The 19475-nt window shown below is 36.1% G+C and overlaps 3 protein-coding genes across 4 annotated transcripts; 2 read left to right on the top strand and 1 right to left on the bottom strand.

Annotated features, from left to right (window-relative positions):
• Positions 96-5150, bottom strand: LOC104736119 (LRR receptor-like serine/threonine-protein kinase EFR). Its single transcript, XM_010456048.2, has 2 exons — positions 923-5150; positions 96-832 (listed from the first exon to the last, which is right to left on the bottom strand). Exons 1-2 carry the CDS (start codon positions 3624-3626, stop codon positions 435-437), a joined length of 3102 nt encoding a protein of 1033 aa, XP_010454350.1. The 5' UTR covers positions 3627-5150; the 3' UTR covers positions 96-434.
• Positions 6997-9913, top strand: LOC104736121 (myosin-17-like). The gene is made up of 14 exons (XM_010456051.1): positions 6997-7156; positions 7436-7474; positions 7573-7641; positions 7729-7899; positions 8002-8115; positions 8204-8305; positions 8400-8501; positions 8616-8686; positions 8784-8883; positions 8975-9031; positions 9129-9185; positions 9266-9346; positions 9429-9514; positions 9606-9913. Exons 2-14 carry the CDS (start codon positions 7439-7441, stop codon positions 9718-9720), a joined length of 1161 nt encoding a protein of 386 aa, XP_010454353.1. The 5' UTR covers positions 6997-7156; positions 7436-7438; the 3' UTR covers positions 9721-9913.
• On the top strand, positions 13435-19258 carry LOC104736116 (SNF2 domain-containing protein CLASSY 2). Of its 2 annotated transcripts, none has more exons than XM_010456045.2 (7): positions 13435-13688; positions 14079-14288; positions 14394-14626; positions 14714-16135; positions 16230-16367; positions 16448-17901; positions 18492-19258. In XM_010456045.2, the coding sequence occupies exons 2-7, from the start codon at positions 14240-14242 to the stop codon at positions 18967-18969; spliced, it is 3774 nt and encodes a 1257-aa protein (XP_010454347.1). In that variant the 5' UTR covers positions 13435-13688; positions 14079-14239; the 3' UTR covers positions 18970-19258. The 2 variants fall into 2 exon arrangements, with proteins under 2 accessions (XP_010454347.1, XP_010454346.1); XM_010456044.2 differs by having other exon boundaries at positions 13437-13688; positions 16448-17534; positions 18125-19258.

The raw sequence follows: 19475 nt of genomic DNA, 5'->3' as shown, positions 1-19475 counted from the left end.
CACACATTCTTGCATATTATATTGGGTACTCGGTCGAAATGTTAGCAGGTTTGTCTATTGATGATGGGCTTTGTCTTGTTATGAGCGCACTTCTTCAATAACAAGTTTTGCTCAATCTTTATGGGCATAGACACAGAGAACTATATTGTGTTTCAAAACGAAAAAGGATATTCAACAACCATATCTATGTGGTCATAATCATTTTTACCTACAACAAAAAAAGGATTAAAAGTGATTTAAGACTACAACAGAGCTAGATTACCAACGTTCTTTATTCCCTTGATATATACTAATAAAGTAATAAGTAGTCTCTCCCAACATTGATCTGTTTCGATGAAGCAGACGCAGATACTCATTACTAAAGCAGAAGCAGATACTCATTTACTGTTGTCCATAAGTAGCTGAGAAGGTGATGGTGACGTCCTCGCTTTTGTCTAGATTGTATTCATGTCCGCATTTAACATCCATTCCTGAGGAGAACTTTCTGGAGCGTCCCGGGGGCTTAGCTCTTTATTAGTTCTCTTGGAACTGAAGAACTTAGATCTGATTGAGATTAATTCTTGAACTGCTTCAGCAGTTCTCATCCTATCCCTTGGATATTCTTCAGAACACCTTACTCCCACCTGCAAAACTAGTCTCAATAACTCATCAGTGGCGTTGCTGCCTCCACTGCTTGTGCAACCGGACAATTCTGACTTCGTGTAGCTGTGGAGGTTATAATCGCCTGCAAATGATTCATCTGTCGGTTTCTTTCCAGTAAACATCTCCAAAAGTAGAATTCCAAAGCTGTACACATCTCCTTGTATTGATGGTTGGCCTCCCATTCCATATTCTGCAAACATATTTCAAAGAAACAACATAGACAATGAGGTTGGATGATTCAAGGTTGAACAATACTTTTTGCATATATATGTTTACTTACCTGGTGCCGCATAGCCAATGGTGCCTCTGACACCAGCAGAACTAAACTTGTCTAGAAAAGATTCTCGATCGTATTTATAGAGGAGCCGAGCCAAACCAAAGTCACTAACATGAGCAGTCAGATCACCGTCTAAAAGAACGTTGCTTGGCTTAACATCACAGTGAGCAACAGGGTCATGACAATGAACGTGCAGATACTCCAATGCGGAAGCCACATCTATTGCTATGTTGAGTTTCTCTGCAAGTGTCAAGGGTCTCGAGTGAATATCTCCCCTTTCCTCATCCTCTGGCTGCAGCCACATATCCAGACTTCCTTTTGGCATGAACTCATAGACCAGAGCTCTGAATTCATTTCCCTTGGAATCGAGGCTTGAACAAACTGTTATCAGTCTAACAAGGTTACGATGCCGTACACCCTTGAAGGTCTCACATTCCGCCATAAAGCTTTTAGTTGCTCCATGCTTCAAGAGGTTCAGAACTTTAACAGCGACGACTTTATTCTCAAGGCCTAGCAATCCTTTATAAACATTACCAAAATTGCCTGAACCAATCAGATTGGTTGAAGAGAAGCCACTTGTTGCACTATCAAGCTCTTCATAACTTACCTTTTCATGGAACATCCCCAAAGTTTTAGAATCAGGTTGGTTACTATCACTGGAATTATTCTTGTTTCTCCTCTTCATGAACCAACACAGAGAAGCCACAATTATGATTAGCAAAAGTGAAGCTATACCTAGACCAATACCACTGGCAACTTTCTTTCCAACTGAGAGCGGCTTTCTCTTCCTTGGTGATGCCTGCACAGTGCATGGTTTTAGTTGCATTTCTATGACGCCTCCGCATAGATTTTCATTTCCAAAAACAGAAACTGTTGAAGCATTTCGAAACACTCCTATCGTTGGCACCCTTCCCTCGAACTTATTCATAGAAAGATTCAGATTTTGCAGCAATGGAAGGTTGGCCAGATATCGAGGTATGCGGCCAGAGAGATTGTTGTTGGAGAAGTCAACCTTTTTTAGGCTTACCAACCGGCTTATGTCTGGAATGGCTCCCTCAAACGAATTTCCTTGCACATAGAGAAATTCCATCGAGAGACAACCACCTATAGCTTTTGGGATCTGTCCTGATAATTTGTTGTTCGAAGCACCTAGTCCAACAAGAAGTTTTAACATTCCAACCTCTTCCGGAAGAGAGCCGGTCAACAAATTGTCAGAAAAATCTATATAAGCGAGGGATGGAATTTGCAGTATTTCCTGAGGTATACTCCCATTCAACCTATTTGTATCAAGCCATAGGTCTAGCAAATATCGACAACGTCCAAGACTCTGAGGGATTTTTCCGTGGAAACTATTGTTATTCAAATGGAGCTTTTGCAACTGAGTCATGCTGCCAAAATAAGATGGTATTTCCCCAGATATTGCATTTGAATACAAATCCACAACTCGCAACCCCAAAAGCTTCGTGAAAGAGACGGGAAGTCCTCCAGTCAAAAAGTTTGTTTCTAAACTGAGTTCTTGCAGGCTTTCAAGATTCCCGATGTCACTAGGAATGGTCCCAGAGATAAGATTTCCTCCAAGGTACAGACTAGTCAATTTAGTGGACAGATTGGATATGGAGGCAGGCAGCTCACCTCCAAGTATATTGTAACCAACATCTAAATGCTCTAACTGAGTGCAGTTCGCCAATGCACCAATAAATTCAAGATCACTGAACGAGTTATTTCCCAGTGAGTTGTTACGAATCCCTAACCACAACAGATTACGTAATTTTCCAAAGCTCAGAGGGATACTTCCTGTCAGGTAATTAGATGATATATCAAACTTTTCAAGGCTTGAGATATTGGTAAGTGTTATGGGAATAGCTCCAGTGAACTGATTTGTTCCCAAAATAAGCCTTCTTAGATTTGGTAGAAGATCACCAAAATCAGGCCTAAGGTTACCCGAGAAGAAATTGTCAGCTAGAGATAGATACTCAAGCGAGGAGATGTTGTACAGTGCAGGAGGAAAACCACCAGAAAAACTATTCAGTGATATTTGGAAATATACCATTTGAGTCAATCTAGCTACTTCGTCTGGAATCTGTCCTTCCATATGGTTATATGCAAAGTTAAGTTTCAGGAGTGAAGTCAAGTTTCCTAAAGACGCCGGAAAATGTCCCGTAAGGTTGTTTATACTAAGATCCAGTATGGCAAGCTTAGAAAGTGAACCTAGTTCTGAAGGAACGCCATGTCCTAGATGGTTTGACGATAAATCAAGAGCTGACAGTCTGGAGCAGCTAGAAAGACTAGGAGGAATCCTACCTTCGAGAAGATTAAAGCTTATGTTCAAGTGTTGGAGCCTAAATAGCATTCCAACTTCTTGAGGGATGGTACTTTCAAAAGAGTTGTCCGCAAGATTAAGTAATCTGAGAAAAGAGAGATTACCAATGGAAGGTGAGATTGCACCGGCCAATTTGAATCCTCCAAGGTTCAGACTTGTAACTCTTTCTTGCCTGCGGCCACATGTGACCCCAATCCAATTGCAAAACGGGGAGGAGTGATTCCATGAGGCCAAGACCTCTCTCTTGTTTTCAGAAACTTGAGACTTGAACTCGAGCAAAGCTTTCATGTCAGTCTCATTTGAAAACCTGGCTTCAGCAAAGAACACGCTGCAAAATTGAAGCAAGAAGATAGTAGCATGGAAAGCAAGTGAAAGAGACAGCTTCATGTCGCTTATACAAAGGTAAAAAAGGTTCTGCTTCTAACTTAAAACCAGAAAATGAAAGGAATTTTTAAGGTAAGAAAAATCCAAAATACGATTGCATTACTGTCGTGGGTGGGGCTAGTAAATGCGGTTCAAAACTGAAACTCATTTAAAATGGTCACAAAATCAAAACAAAGTATGTGGACTTCTACTTTTCATTTTTCAACAGTCAAACTTATTAAGGTGTGTAAACAGAGTGAAAGCTAATTCCAAGTTTGGATTTTTCGAAGTGAATTCAAAGACACTTGATAGAAACCCTCGTTTGAACAGAGTAGAGACAAAGCATTTCCACAAACAAAACACATTGGCCGACAACATAGACAACCTCTTGTGACATTAAATAAAATCTTGTGTCAATCTAAACTTTTATTTTGACAATCATCGCTTCAAAAAGTTTGGATTTTTCCGAAACTTAATTCAAAGCCCTGAAACAAATACATCTACGAAAGCGTTGTTTGTACATGGAAACAAAAAAAAAAAAAGAAAAAAAAAAAAGAGGATTTTTACTAAACGATTTTGAGTTTCCTGTATCGGCGTCGTCGTCGATCAATTCTTGTGTTTTAAATACACCAGAGTTGCTAATTTGAGTAACGCCATCGGTTTCTGCAAAATGAGCTCATATTGGGATTTCCTTCGAGTCTATGCGCGTCAGTGTGACGATAACAAAGCGTCAGTGTGACAATAACAAAACGGCAAGTAGTTGTTAACTAAGGAGAAAAAAAAAACAGCTTGTAGTTTTTTGAAGTGTTATGTGACTTTCTTTGCTCAAGTTGTTTCGTCCACTCACTCTTATCAACTCTCTCAAAATTGTGATAAACAGCAACCCCTCTTTTCCTCTGAGAGTGTTTTCCTTACCAAAGCTTTTGACTGATTAAAACCCAACTCTTTGCAATTTCCAGTTTGCTTTTAGACGAGCTAAACCGATTACAATTTGTTGAATTGAATCATGTTTTAACTTTTAGCAGAGACCAATCAGAAGAAGGGACTTGGAGAATTACCTCAGATAGATCAAATTGCACAGGAGAATTTTCTCATTAGCCATCAAAGTTAGACGCTCTCCAGTTCCAAAGACTCTCTCCTCTGGTTTACTTAACATCAAAGTTGGTGATGTAAATAGATCTTACCACATATGCATATTTTGGATCAAACTCGTAAACGTTATTGCGAGAGAGAAGCAAAAAGAGAAGTGAGATTCAATGCTGATAGAATTCATTTGGGAGCTAATCTCGCTTATGTGGCGGTGAGGTCGGCAGATCCAAAATGGAGAGGCGTGAGGCTATGCTCTGGTCTTGGAGGATGTGACCAGGCTGAGTTCTTCTTACGGAGCTTTCAGAACATTGCTGATGAGGACAGCCATGCGAATGTTTCATTTTGGCTAACTTAGGCACGACCATCAGGTGGTCGAGTATTTTGTTCCGGGGTAACCTTACTTTTATTGTTAGAAAGAAAAAAAACAACTCTATATATAAAATTAATCATATAATTCATATCCACTATGTTTTTTTTTTTTAAGTTTGATTGCGAAGGCATAGAAAAAAAAACATTACTTTTTATTTTATTTTATTTATTGTAAATTAACACGATAATCATAAGTCGGATGCTAAAATTGTATAAATACAACGTTTAAATTGCTTAGCATTAGGGGACTAATAGCAACAACAACGTGCTAGACCACCTTGGCTTACACAATCTCCGTTGTGGTATCCCTTTTTAGTACAGGCTGCCAAACATTCTCGTGACCAAAATATTAATCTTGACCCATACCCATGTCCTCTAATACACACAGAGATGCAATTATCCGAAACTTTGTCGATCTCTGCATCTACACAAAACCACCAAAATATATATATTAAAATATGTATATGCATAGCTGGTGATAGAGATGTGCAACAAGTGCATTTGCAATGGCACTATACTAAATATAAATGTATTTATAGGCTCAAAATAATTTTCACAAAATATTTATATGTAAGTAAGGCCCATTTTTCTAAAATTGAACAGAGAGTATAACAATTTTTGTGATTTTTACACCTGAACCCTGTGTATATGCAAGTATATGTATTGTATATTTGTATATATACTTACGTATAACATGTCTATATATTATTTAGAGTTTTGTATAGACTCCAAAAGTTATGATTATTAGCATATCACAATCACAAACCCAAAAGATTTAAATATATCTGAGGCAATAACAATATGATTGGACAACGAAACTGCTAATATGACAATTTGAAAAATCACCAAAGCTTTTGTGATACCCATTATGATATTTATTATTTTGTATAAATTTAACTGAATAAGATGGTGCTATCTTTTAGAGAGATTCCACTTATATAATTAATCTTAGTTTTGGTAATTTCATATTTCCCAATCCGCTTAATTTTGCTATTAAATGTTTTTCCAAAAAGTTGTTGACATTTATTTTGTATTTTGAACATATCTTTTGACTATATATATATATATATATATATATATATATATATTTTTGTTGACTATATCTTTTGACTATATATATATATATATTTTTTGTTGACTATATCTTTTGACTATATTAAATGAAAATATTAATATTAATGAATGAAAGGAATATGATAGATCTGACAAGTAAAAAAATTATATAAATTTATATAGTAATATAATTCTCTTCTTTTTTTTCTTCTTATCATTAACATTAACAAACATTTATTTGCGTTTAAATCTGGATAGCAATGAGTGACACCAATAATACAAACATTTATAGGTCAAGATCCATACCATTTCATATATAGAACTTTTCAAAAGATATAAACAATTATGATAAGAAAGTGCATCAAAATCTTACTGAATAGATCACACATTAATTTTTTTTTAAAGATATTTAGTACTATAAAAGTTAACTTATCAAATTTGAGAATTTGAGAATTTTTACAGCTTGCAAATTTGAGAATTTATCTATAATGATATTTAGTCTTTTTTTGTCACAATAATGATATTTAGTCCCTTTTTGCAACTTTTTCCTACAAAAAAATTTCAATAGATCACACATTAATTTTTTCTTAAAGATATTTAGTACTATAAAAGTTAACTTATCCAGCTACAGCTTACAAATTTGAGAATCTATCTATAATGATATTTAGTCCTTTTTTTTGTCACAATAATGATATTTAGTCCTTTTGCAACTTTTTCCTACAAAAATTTCAATAGATCACACATTTAATTTTTTTAAAGATATTTAGTACTATAAGAGTTAACTTATCCAGCTACAGCTTACAAATTTGAGAATCTATCTATAATGATATTTAATCCTTTTTTTTGTCACAATAATGATATTTAGTCCTTTTTGCAACTTTTTCCTACAAAAATTTCATGTTTTTTCTTTATTTGCAATTTTTTCTTTTTAAGAAAAAAAATCCAAATTTGGATCCTGAACATTTGTATAAATGGATACATGTGGAAACCATCGTTCTTGATTGACCGTATCATTCATACAATTATTAGCTTCGGGCATTGAAGTAAGTTGTTTCTTCATTGTTCACAAGCCCTTTCACATGTTGAGAAAAATTTATGAACTAGCAGTTTGTTCATGTTTGTTAATCTTAGCCAATATACTTTTTTCATTGTTTTGTGACTTCCGTTTTCTTTTACAAGTTTTGATGCTACAGAGAGGCTCTAACTATAATCAAAGAACTTTTTTCTTCTTTCTGATACATATGAATTGAAATGGTTTTTTTTTTTTCTGATTATATTTGATAATGAGACCCTAGACACTTATAATGGTTTAAATGTCACAGGACATGAATCCTTTTACTGAGGCTGATATTGTTATTCAGGTCATTACTAATTATCCACTTAATTAAACTGCGTTATTCTTGGTTACTTAACTAAGAAAATAAAAAACCATGATTCGTCATGCTCAAAATTGAATCAGGCTACACAAGAAACTGGAGCCCTTAGAGAACGGGAGGCTACAGAGAAAACTATTGAAGAAACACCTCCTGTCAGTAATGAGACAGACACTCCAGTATTGGTTGAGTATACACTAAAAAATATTTTAACATATAACTTTATCTTTGGTGTGAATCAGGAAAACCAGGAAGTACTAGTGAAGTGCATCTCACAAAACCTTGGATATGATGGAGGCAAGCCTGTTGCTGCATATGTCATTTACAAATGTCTCATCCACTGGAGATCATTTGAAGACAAAAGCACCAACATCTTTAACCGTATTGTTCAAGTGCTTGCTTCGGCCACTGAAGTAATAAGCTCGTTCTTTCTTGTTTCATGGTTACCTACAACATATTCTAAACCCTGGAACGTTGATAAGTATCAACATGGACAATGTTGTCTTTCATTACAGGTCCCAGATAATAGTAACGAGGTTTTAGCGTATTGGTTATCTAATTTAGCCACGTTGTTTTTCTTACTGCGACGCATGTCCGCAACCGCAAGTGCTACAACACCAATGTCCCGAGTAAGAAGCTGCAATGCAAATCTTTCGTTCTTTTTAATCTGCCTTAATGTGTGTTAGCCTCAGTTCTGTCTTGTTACAATCCAAATAGGCATTCAAGCAGAAGCTTGTTGCATTCATCGAGGGAATATATGGAATGATCACAGATAATCTAAAGAAAGAGATCCTTCCTCTCCTTGAGTTGTGTATCAAGGTTACATATCTATTGATCTTTTGTGTTTATAGCTAACTTCTGATCCGCCTGTATACTTTTATCGATTAATTTATCGAGTTAGTGGATAACACAGAACCCAGGGACGATAGCAGAAAACACACAACCTCTAGTTGCTCACTGGCTTAGTATTGTGGAAAGCCTAAACAGTTACCTGAATCTAATGAAAGCAAACAATGTGAGTTCTGATGATCCATTAGAAAACAAAAAAAATAACAAAAGAGTAAAACTTCACGTTTTGGGTTTCCAATTTGAGACAATCTATTGAGCAATGATGATTTACATGATTCAGGTTCCACCTTTTTTAGTCAGCAAAATATTCACGCAAGTATTCAGCTTCATCAATCATCAACTTTTTAACAGGCATGCTCAGTTGTAATCAGTCCTCTTTGTCTCTTTTTTTTAACTCAGTTTTCTTTCTTGGTTGACTCAAAGATCGGTAATAAATTAACTTGTGTAGTTTTCTTCTACGTCGTGAGTGTTGCTCATTAAGCCATGGGGAGTACGTTGAAGCAGGTTTGGCTGAACTGAAAAAATGGTGTGTAGAGGCGACCGATGAAGTAAGCCACAATCTAAGTTTACCACACTTTTGCCTCTTCCACATGTTCATCCCAAAAAAAAATGACTTATTGTTTCAATTTTTTATTACAGTATGTTGGCTTAGCTTGGGACGAGTTGAGGCATACCAGGCAGGCTGTTGGTTTCCTGGTGAAATTCTTAGTTTACGCTATATATGTTACTCCTTATATGCTTCCATTACATTGTTTGCTTATGTAAACTAATAACTTTTTGGCTCTCTATCCAGGTCATTCGTGAAAAGCCGAAAATGACCTTAGAAGAAGTAACAAGAGAACTCTGTCCGGTATTTAGCCTCGCTCTTCTACTAGGTTAAATCCGTCTCTTACTAATTACTGAACATTGTAAGATTTTTTCGTGTTTCAGGTGCTAAGTATACAACAGTTATACAGAATCAGCATAATGTATTGGGATGGCAAATATGGCACTCGGACTGTTTCTTCAGATGTATGTTTCACTTTTACATAACTAAGCTTTGTTTTTCCCCTAGATAATGTTATTAACTATGTTTTTTTCCAAAACTGAATAGTTGGTTACAAACATGAGGGCTATGATTACAGAGGACTTGAAACGGAATCCTGTAACCAGTCCCTTTCTTTTGGACAATGACTCGAGGTAACTTAAGCTTATTTTGTGGTAAAATCTCTTCGTACATTGTACCCCTTGTCATTTATCAACTAACGTGAGGGAATCAATCAAAACACAGCATTCCATTCACTGTGGAGGATATGTCAAAATCAATGGAACAAGTGGATGTAAACTACTCTGAACCCCCTCCTCATTTGCTCAACGGCGATTTTGATCAGCTTCTTACTCACTAGGGCAGAATGTGGCATAGGAGTGTTTGATGCATTAATCTTGCCCTAAAAAAGTGTATTCATTCTTCCTTTTAATTTCTGGGACGGATTCTGTTTTAGTTCTTCAATTGCTGGTTTGAGTGTTGTTGCAATAATGGAACGTTTGTTTTAATTTTTTAATTGATGTCTTAACAATTGATTGATGCCTGATACTAAAAAAAATAACAGCTAAATCTTTGGAAACATATTTTGAGTTTATTGTCATCTTTAGCTCCAAGTATCTTCATCATATTGATCTCCTCCCAACTTCTATATCCATAGTTTGTTGTATCAAACACCACCTGCATTAAAATGAAATGAATATGATAATGAAGAATGAATTATTCAACAAATGTTTTGCTACCAATTGTAAATGTAAAGAAACCAAAGAGAACACACAATTAGGTACACAACCAAGCTCAAGTTTCTTTACTAGGAAAATTAGTTTCACGTATTAAAAAAATAAACAGCAAGTAGTTCCGGAGGATAAAACAGCACGTAGGTTTTGAGCAATTAAGTCAACAAGTGTTACGCCTATTCTTCTTCACTCAGCTTATCACAAACAAGATATAATATTAATTTTTACTGTTAACGTTAAATCAACTCATTTTGTAAAATCGCAAGTAATTACATAATTATCAACTCGTTTAGGATGTTAATTTGTGGACATCTGGAAACCCATTAACAACAAGCAAAGCAATATTGAGCCTTAATTAGGCCTGGGCATTTTAACCGAATCCGAAACCCGAACCCGACCCGAAATAGGCAGTGCGGTTCGGATTTGGATAGTACTAAATACCCGATCGGATTTAGTTTTTTTGAAATTCGGATATCCGAACTAACCCGAAATAAATACAAAAATGTATTTAAGTGGGTTTGAACCCAGTACCTTAGACATTTACAAGTTTATCATAAACCATTTTGTCACTTTAGTTTTATGTCATAGTATGAAAATGTTAATTATTTATATATATATATATATATATAAAAACATGACAAGCAAATCTACAATCAACAGAACCTATAATTATTTTATTTTTTTTATTACCCAGATCAATTTTAGTAGAAACATGACAAGCAAATCTACAAAAAAAATATAGTTTGAAGAGTGAGTGCGGTTGGAAGATAAATATGAATCATATCATATAATTTGCTATAAATATTAGATTTGGTAGGGAATTTGAAGGATTTAATTTTTGAAGTAGTGGCCATGGATAAACAAATCTAGGGTTTTTTTTGTTTGAAGAAGAGAGATGAAGAAGAAGGAGACAAAAAGAGGAAGATAGAAAGTATATATTTTTTTTTTATATGACTTCGGGTAATCCGAAATTACCCGAACCCGAAGACACCCGATCCGAACCCAACCCGATATTAGAAAATACCTGATCGGATTTTATATCTCTACATCTGAAAATCCGAAAACCCGAACATCCGAACCCGAATCCCATCGGATACCCGGATGCCCAGGGCTAGCTTTAATAGACCAAAACTTTAGTGCCATAAGCCCAATAAAAAATTAACTCACGAGTATGACTATGAGCACTTTAAGTCAGTATTTCAAAACCCCTAGTCCTAAATCGACGATTCACCTGGCCTGGCCATCCTCCGACCTCGATTACTGTTTTCTTTCACTGTTGAACCCGGTCTTGTATCAAACCCTTGAAGTGCTGATATGAAGATGAAGGTACATAAATTTGAAAGTTGCTTTGTTTCAGCAGTGTCTTTTTTTATTATTCTAATTGCTCATGATTTTAAACTAGCATGGCTGTGTCATTGATCAGGAAAACAATGCTTTTACCTGCCTGCCTACTACATATAAATTATTTTCTTCTTTCTTCTTTCTGATTGAATTTTCAAGTTTATAATGTCACAGGACATGGATCCTTTTACCGAGGCTATTGCTACGAGTGTTCAGGTCATTACTAAGTACCCTCTTAATTAATTAGCGACATTCTTGAAACTAAGAGACCATATGGATCGTCAATGTAACTTTTATAGAGATATAAATAATTTTACATTAAATTTTACATATAAATAATTTTATAGAGATAAATCACTTTAGCCATTTTAAAACAAATTATAATGTAACTTTATAGGCAATTTATCCCCCAAAAAAAAAAATTGTAAAAGTTAGACTTTGAAAAGTTGTGGTCAAAGATTTTCTTTTAGTTATTATAGCTGACCAAAAAAGGAGGTAAATCTATACAGATAAATATTCATCCGCGATACACCGCGGGTTAAATTTTTGTTTATAAATGCAAAATGTAATTTATTTATTATATTAATTATATATGTAAGTAATGTCTTTGTATATTTGAAATGTACTATAGTTTTGCATCAATATATTATGTAGTGTATAATTACTATTTTTTAGGTGTAGTGTTTTATTATTTTCTAAAAGAAATTAAAATAACATGAACTAATTTCTTAAAAAATATTTGTAATTAAATTTATTTTTTGGGGTAAATTTTTATGGGTTTTAGATATCATGATGTTATGGATTTGGTGAGGGTTTGAATGGTGACGGCGGACAAATCTGTCAGCGGACTAAAACGTCCCAAAAATAGGGCAGACAACAAACCGCTGCGGACCAATTTTATTAGTAAATAGTCTGCAGTGGCACTTATCCTCAAATATTTTATATAAAATTTAGGATTTAAAAAGTAATTTAATGATATTATTAAAGTGATTGAAACAGAAAAAGTTAAACAAAGATAAGTAAACAGAGACGGAAATTTTGAGGCTATAATATATTCAGATAAAGAAAAAGAAAAACAACGACGAAATATATAATATGAAATAGTTTCAGATACGTTCGAATCGGTGATTTTTTTTCATCAAACTTTTAGATATCCTATAACTTACACTAAAAAAAAAAAATTGATTCGTAACAAAAAAACATTGTGTTCTGTAAATAAGGTGATTGTAATACCTCGATTTCTTTTTCACAGATGAGAACTCTTCACTCCTTAGATCTAGCTCCTTTTGCCCTTCACAATTTTTTACTGTAGATTACTACTTCTATTGTTATTTTTATTGTAGGCATGCATGTCTAGTTACCATAGCTTATTATTTAGAACACTGAGCTTTCAAAGACTTACCACCATATCTTCAAAGTGGATCTCACCAACTTTTTATGGCTTGTCTTTCTTGTGTTTGAAAATTTATCCTATCTAGTAGATAAAATCATAATAAATCACAACCGTCCCTTAGTTAAAAATTGTAAATATGTGAATTTACCAATACCCTCTCTCCTCAAACCCCTCTCTGCTTGTTTGGTTTGTTTGTTGATAGTCCAATTGTGGACTCCTTCCTTTTATAATCCTTGTCTCACTCACAATTTTTTTTACTCACTCACTCTCTTCATATCGACTTAAAAATAACCAAAAAAGTTATAGCCTTTGTTTAATTTTTGAAAAATGAATCTTAATTACATATAAAAACTTTTGTTATTTTTTTGTCAACCAAACATTAATTAGAAAAAAACTCTAAAGACGACAATCCAAACTAGAGGAAAATAGTGCAAATACACCAACACTATGTTAAATTAACATAAAAATATATTTTAAAACCAAAAATAATTTCAAACGAATTTGAAATCGGATTGTTTTGCTCTGTCGTTTAGATATTTAATTTCAGCAATTTTTTTTGTATACAAATAACAAATCTTGGTACAATATATAATGTAAAATTAAGATCTTCGCAATGGCCAAGATTTTGATATAACTAGTAGTGTGTGGTGTCGAACTCTCCGTCTTTTTTTTCCTCTACATATATCTTACCTCCATCCATTGCCCTTGAATCATGGAATAGTAAATTATCTCTCTTGCCTCTTGGTCTCTCCATTTCACTGTACAATCTGGTTTTGTTTCCAAGGTCCACTCACTAACTCTGTTCTCCGATCATCTTTTCTTGATTCAATCGGAGTCTCTTGTTGGTGCTTGGACTTTAAGGTTCTGCTGTCTAGATCATGATCATTTGCTTCCTAAATCATCACCTTCAATGTTTTTGTTTTACTTTTTTTTTTGTTTCTTGAAATATCTGGGTTTTGTTGATCATAGGGGAATTGTTACAGTTAATTAATTATTACTTTTTTACCTTTTTAATTGCAGTGATAACGATGCTTTAGCCTTTAGTGACTAAATTTTAATATGTTTTGCCCCTTTCGGCTATCAGTTCCAGGAAAATATCTGGGTTTTGTTTTTTTTGCCTGAAATAACAACAAATGCTAAGATTTGTGGACCTTTTGGATTCTAGTGTGCATTTGAGATTAGACTTCGTTCTTAGTGATTTGGAAAGATAGAGGCATCATTATAATAACCAAATTTTTATTACATGCACAGATGCACATGCACTTAGCCTTTCCCTTAATCAACTAAGCATAAGCTCACATGAACAGAGCACTCTGTTGTGTCCTTTTCTGCTGATCTTTGAGTTACTATTGCTATGAAAGATATGCAATCTGACTTTTTGGGTTTCTTGACTGATCCAAAAGATTATAAAGATGAAGAAAAGACGTTTCTATGGTTTGAAGCATCCCTTTAATCCATGCCGTAAGTGTCGTTTCATTTTCCCTCTTATAAATTTTCTGCTGTGCTTATTTTTTAGGTACGAAGTTAGTGCAGTTCATTTGACTTAATATTGGTTTTTACTCTTAGCTTTCGAGTTCTTCTGCTCGGGTACATGGAAGGCTGTGGAACACATAAGGATCGAAGATGGAAAGATGGCAATACGTCTGTTAGAGAATGGTTATGTGTTGGAAGATATCCGTCCGTTCCAAAGGCTTCGTGTCAGAGCAAGAAAGGCGACATTGACCGACTGTATCTGTTTCCTTAGGCCTGACATCGATGTTTGTGTTCTCTATCCTCTCCATGAGGATGACCTGGAACCGGTATATATATAGCTCCAATTGCTTGAATTCTCTTTTTTCTTGCATCTTCGAACTCATAAAAACACTCTGCATCTGTTTCTTGCATAGGTTTGGGTTGATGCGAGGATAGTTTCTATAGATAGGAAGCCTCATGATCAGTCTGAGTGCTCTTGCAAGTTCAACGTTAGAATTTACATAGACCAAGGCTGCATTGCTTCTGATAAACAAAGAATCAATAAAGATTCTGTGCTCATCGGTCTAAACCAAATCTCTATTCTCCAGAAGTTTTACAAGGAACAAAGTAGTGATCAGTTCTACAGGTGGAAGTTCTCTGAGGACTGTACTTCGTTGACAAGAACAAGACTGTCGTTGGGAAAGTTCTTGCCGGATCTTTCGTGGTTGGCTGTTACTTCAACTATGAAAAGCATTGTCTTTCACATTAGAACAGTGCAAACCAAGATGGTATATCAGATTATAACAGATGAAGGCTCTAGCAGTTCTATAAGTTCGATGAATATTACTTTTGAAGACGGTGTTTCGTTGTCAAAAGTGGTTCAGTTTAATCCGGCTGATATAGTCGATGATTCTCAAGATCCTGAAATAAAGCAAGAAACTGATTGTTATCCTGAAGAAGAAGAGGTAGTGGAACTGCGTCGGTCCAAGAGAAGGAAAGTGAGACCTGATATATATACCGGATGTGATTATCAGCCAGATATAAATGACGGTTGGGTGCGGATGATGCCATACCGATATGATAAATTGGCTGTTGTTAATGTGGAGAGTGAGGACGAAGAAGATGGTGATACTAATGATGATTTGTATGTACCATTGTCATGTTTGTTCAAGAAAAAAATAACTAATTCTCAAGAAGATATACCAAAAGTTCGTAGAGACGAGACTGTTTTGGTGAAGAAGAGGAAAGGAAATGGACTTGGTCGAAAAGAGCGGAACTCCGAGATTTCTGTTATTCCTTTCACTCCTGTATTTGAGCCTATACCGTTGGAACGGTTTGGTCTTGATCCTAACTTGTTGGGTGGGGGTGGCAGTTTCTCAAGAAGCCAGTACTTTGATGAGATTGATAAGTACCGAAGTAAAGCTGTGAAATATGGGAAGAAAATGACGGAAATGGAAGAGATGATGGAAGCTGATCTGTGTTGGAAAGGTTCTAACCATGTGAAGTCAGTTCAAAAACGAATATCTCGACCATCGCGGTCAGTTGTTTCAAAAACTGAGGATTCTGAGGAACGTCCACGGGTCTTTAAGAAAGTAACATTGAGTGCAGGTGCATATAATAAGCTGATAAATACATACATGAACAACATTGAGGTAACAATTGCAGCCAAGGACGAGCCCACCAGTGTTGTTGAACAATGGGAGGAGTTAAAGAAGACAAATTTCGTATCTAAATTGCACAGAGATACGGAACAGACCCGTAATGAGGATGATGGGGGAGAGACTTCAGAGAACGAAATGTTATGGAGAGAAATGGAACTCTGCTTAGCTTCTTCTTACATTCTTGATGACAACGAGGTATAATTCTCTTTGAAACATCTCATATTATAAAACTATGCAAGCATATGTGCCCGCTAAATTCCATTGTTGTGGGGTGTATCAAAATCTCTAGGTAAGAGTGGACAACGAGGCTTTTGAAAAGGCGAGAAGCGGTTGTGAGCACGAATATAGGCTGGACGAAGAAATCGGGCTGTGTTGTAGGTTATGTGGTCATTTAGGAACTGAGATCAAACATGTTTCTGCACCATTTGTAAGTCAAACTCACAACTTACAAATCTATGATATTCGTTGGCTTGTAAATGATTGTATACCATGGTTTGGTTTGAATAGGCGGAACATAAGAAATGGACCATAGAGACTAAGCAGATCGAAGAGCATGACTTAAAGACTAAATGGAGCCACGAAGAAGCTGAGAGAAAAGATTTCACTATGTCAAGTGATTCTTCGGAATTGCTTGTGGCTGAAGAAAGTGACAATGTTTGGGCATTAATACCTCAGCTTAAGAGAAAACTACATATGCATCAGCAACGAGCTTTTGAGTTTCTCTGGAGAAATATAGCAGGATCTGTGGAACCCACACTTATGGATCCCACTTCAGATAAGATAGGTGGTTGTGTGATCTCTCATACACCAGGAGCTGGTAAAACTTTCCTAATCATTGCTTTCCTCACAAGCTACTTGAAGCTATTCCCGGGGAAAAGACCTTTGGTTCTTGCTCCTAAAACAACTCTCTACACTTGGTACAAGGAGTTCATCAAATGGGAGATCCCAGTCCCGGTTCATTTGATCCATGGTCGACAAACCTACTCTACCTTCAAACATAACACCACAGTTCAGTTCAATGGAGTTCCAAAACCAAGCCAAGATGCTATGCATGTTCTTGATTGCTTAGAAAAAATGCAGAAATGGCACGCGCATCCAAGCGTTCTTCTAATGGGTTACACCTCGTTTCTGACTCTGATGAGGGAAGACTCAAAGTTTTCTCATCGGAAATACATGGCTAAAGTTCTAAGAGAGAGCCCTGGGCTTCTTGTTCTTGATGAAGGACATAACCCAAGGAGTACCAAGTCAAGACTACGTAAGGCCTTGATGAAAGTTGGTACTGACTTTAGGATACTTCTTTCAGGTACATTGTTTCAGAACAACTTCTGTGAGTACTTCAACACGCTGTGTTTGGCTAGACCAAAGTTTATATATGAGGTTCTGATGGAGTTAGATCAGAAATATAAGACCAGGCAATATGTGAATAAGGCGCCTCACTTACTGGAGAACAGAGCACGTAAACTCTTCATCGATATAATCGCCAAGAAGATTGATGCGAGCGTGGGAGATGAACGCCTTCAAGGTCTCAATATGCTGAAGAATATGACTAATAGTTTCATTGATAATTATGAAGGGAGTGGAAGTGGAAGTGGAGATGCTCTTCCCGGTCTACAGATCTATACATTGTTGATGAACTCGACGGATGTACAGCATAAGATACTCACAAAACTTCAGGATGTAATAAAGAGTCATTACGGGTATCCACTCGAGGTCGAGCTTCAGACCACATTGGCAGCTATACACCCTTGGTTGATCAAGACATCAAACTGTTGCACAAAATTCTTCAACCAACAAGAACTTGTTGAGATCGAAAAATTCAAGCACGACGCAAAGAAAGGATCTAAAGTCATGTTTGTGCTAAACCTTGTCTACCGAGTGGTCAAGAGGGAGAAGATCTTGATCTTTTGCCACAACATAGCACCAATCCGTCTGTTTATAGAACTGTTTGAGAACGTTTTCAGGTGGCAAAGAGGCAGAGAGATCTTGACCTTAACCGGTGATCTAGAGCTGTTCGAGAGAGGTAGAGTGATAGACAAATTTGAAGAACTGGGAAACCCATCCCGAGTCCTACTGGCCTCGATCACAGCTTGCGCAGAAGGGATTAGTCTAACCGCTGCTTCACGGGTCATCATGCTTGACTCAGAATGGAACCCTTCAAAGACAAAANTGGAAGTGGAAGTGGAGATGCTCTTCCCGGTCTACAGATCTATACATTGCTGATGAACTCGACGGATGTACAGCATAAGATACTCACAAAACTTCAGGATGTAATAAAGACACATTACGGGTATCCACTCGAGGTCGAGCTTCAGACCACATTGGCAGCTATACACCCTTGGTTGATCAAGACATCAAACTGTTGCACAAAATTCTTCAACCAACAAGAACTTGTTGAGATTGAAAAACACAAGCACGACGCAAAGAAAGGATCTAAAGTCATGTTTGTGCTAAACCTTGTCTACCGAGTGGTCAAGAGGGAGAAGATCTTGATCTTTTGCCACAACATAGCACCAATCCGTCTGTTTATAGAACTGTTTGAGAACGTTTTCAGGTGGCAAAGAGGCAGAGAGATCTTGACCTTAACCGGTGATCTAGAGCTGTTCGAGAGAGGTAGAGTGATAGACAAATTTGAAGAACTGGGAAACCCATCCCGAGTCCTACTGGCCTCGATCACAGCTTGCGCAGAAGGGATTAGTCTAACCGCTGCTTCACGGGTCATCATGCTTGACTCAGAATGGAACCCTTCAAAGACAAAACAAGCGATAGCTCGTGCATTCAGACCGGGACAGCAGAAAGTTGTTTATGTTTACCAGCTCTTGTCCAGAGGAACATTGGAGGAAGACAAGTACAGGAGAACGACATGGAAAGAGTGGGTCTCAAGTATGATATTCAGTGAGGAGTTTGTTGAGGATCCGTCTCTATGGCAAGCTGAGAAGATTGAAGATGATGTTCTTAGAGAGATCGTTGGGGAAGATAGAGTCAAATCTTTCCATATGATCATGAAGAATGAGAAGGCTTCAACAGGGTGATGGTTTGTATAAAGAAGAATACTAACTAATAAGGAGCCTGAAATTTTCTGCAAACAGAAACAAAGAAGTTAGTTCTCTGTTTTTACCATGGCTTTGAATATCCCAAGTCTCTAGAACTCATGTGTGTCATATATACTAATGATGTATAAGTAGATTATGTGCAAATGTATCATATACTAATAATGTAGAAGCCTGTCTTAAGTATTGTGAAATAGTGACATAATCTATAACAATGTGAAATATATAAGCAGTTCTCCTATATGAGCTAGCAAGTATATTGGCACATTAATCTCTAGTTAAGGCTAACAATGTTGCAAAGAGATCATGAACCTTTTGCTTAAATTTTGTTCTTACATACAACTTTAATTAACAAATAAATTATACAAAAAAATGGAAAGAATAAAAGAACAGAGAAGGAGCTAATAAGGGAGACACGTTAATATAAAACATGTCAGACATCAAACTAAACTGGCAAAGGAAGAGGTAAGAGTGTAAGATACATTAGC

Source organism: Camelina sativa, chromosome 13 (genome assembly GCF_000633955.1).
Source record: "Camelina sativa cultivar DH55 chromosome 13, Cs, whole genome shotgun sequence".
NCBI classification, from domain to species: Eukaryota; Viridiplantae; Streptophyta; class Magnoliopsida; order Brassicales; family Brassicaceae; genus Camelina; species Camelina sativa.
The sequence above is the reverse complement of the archived record's forward strand: the minus strand, read 5'-3'. Positions and strand labels throughout refer to the sequence as shown.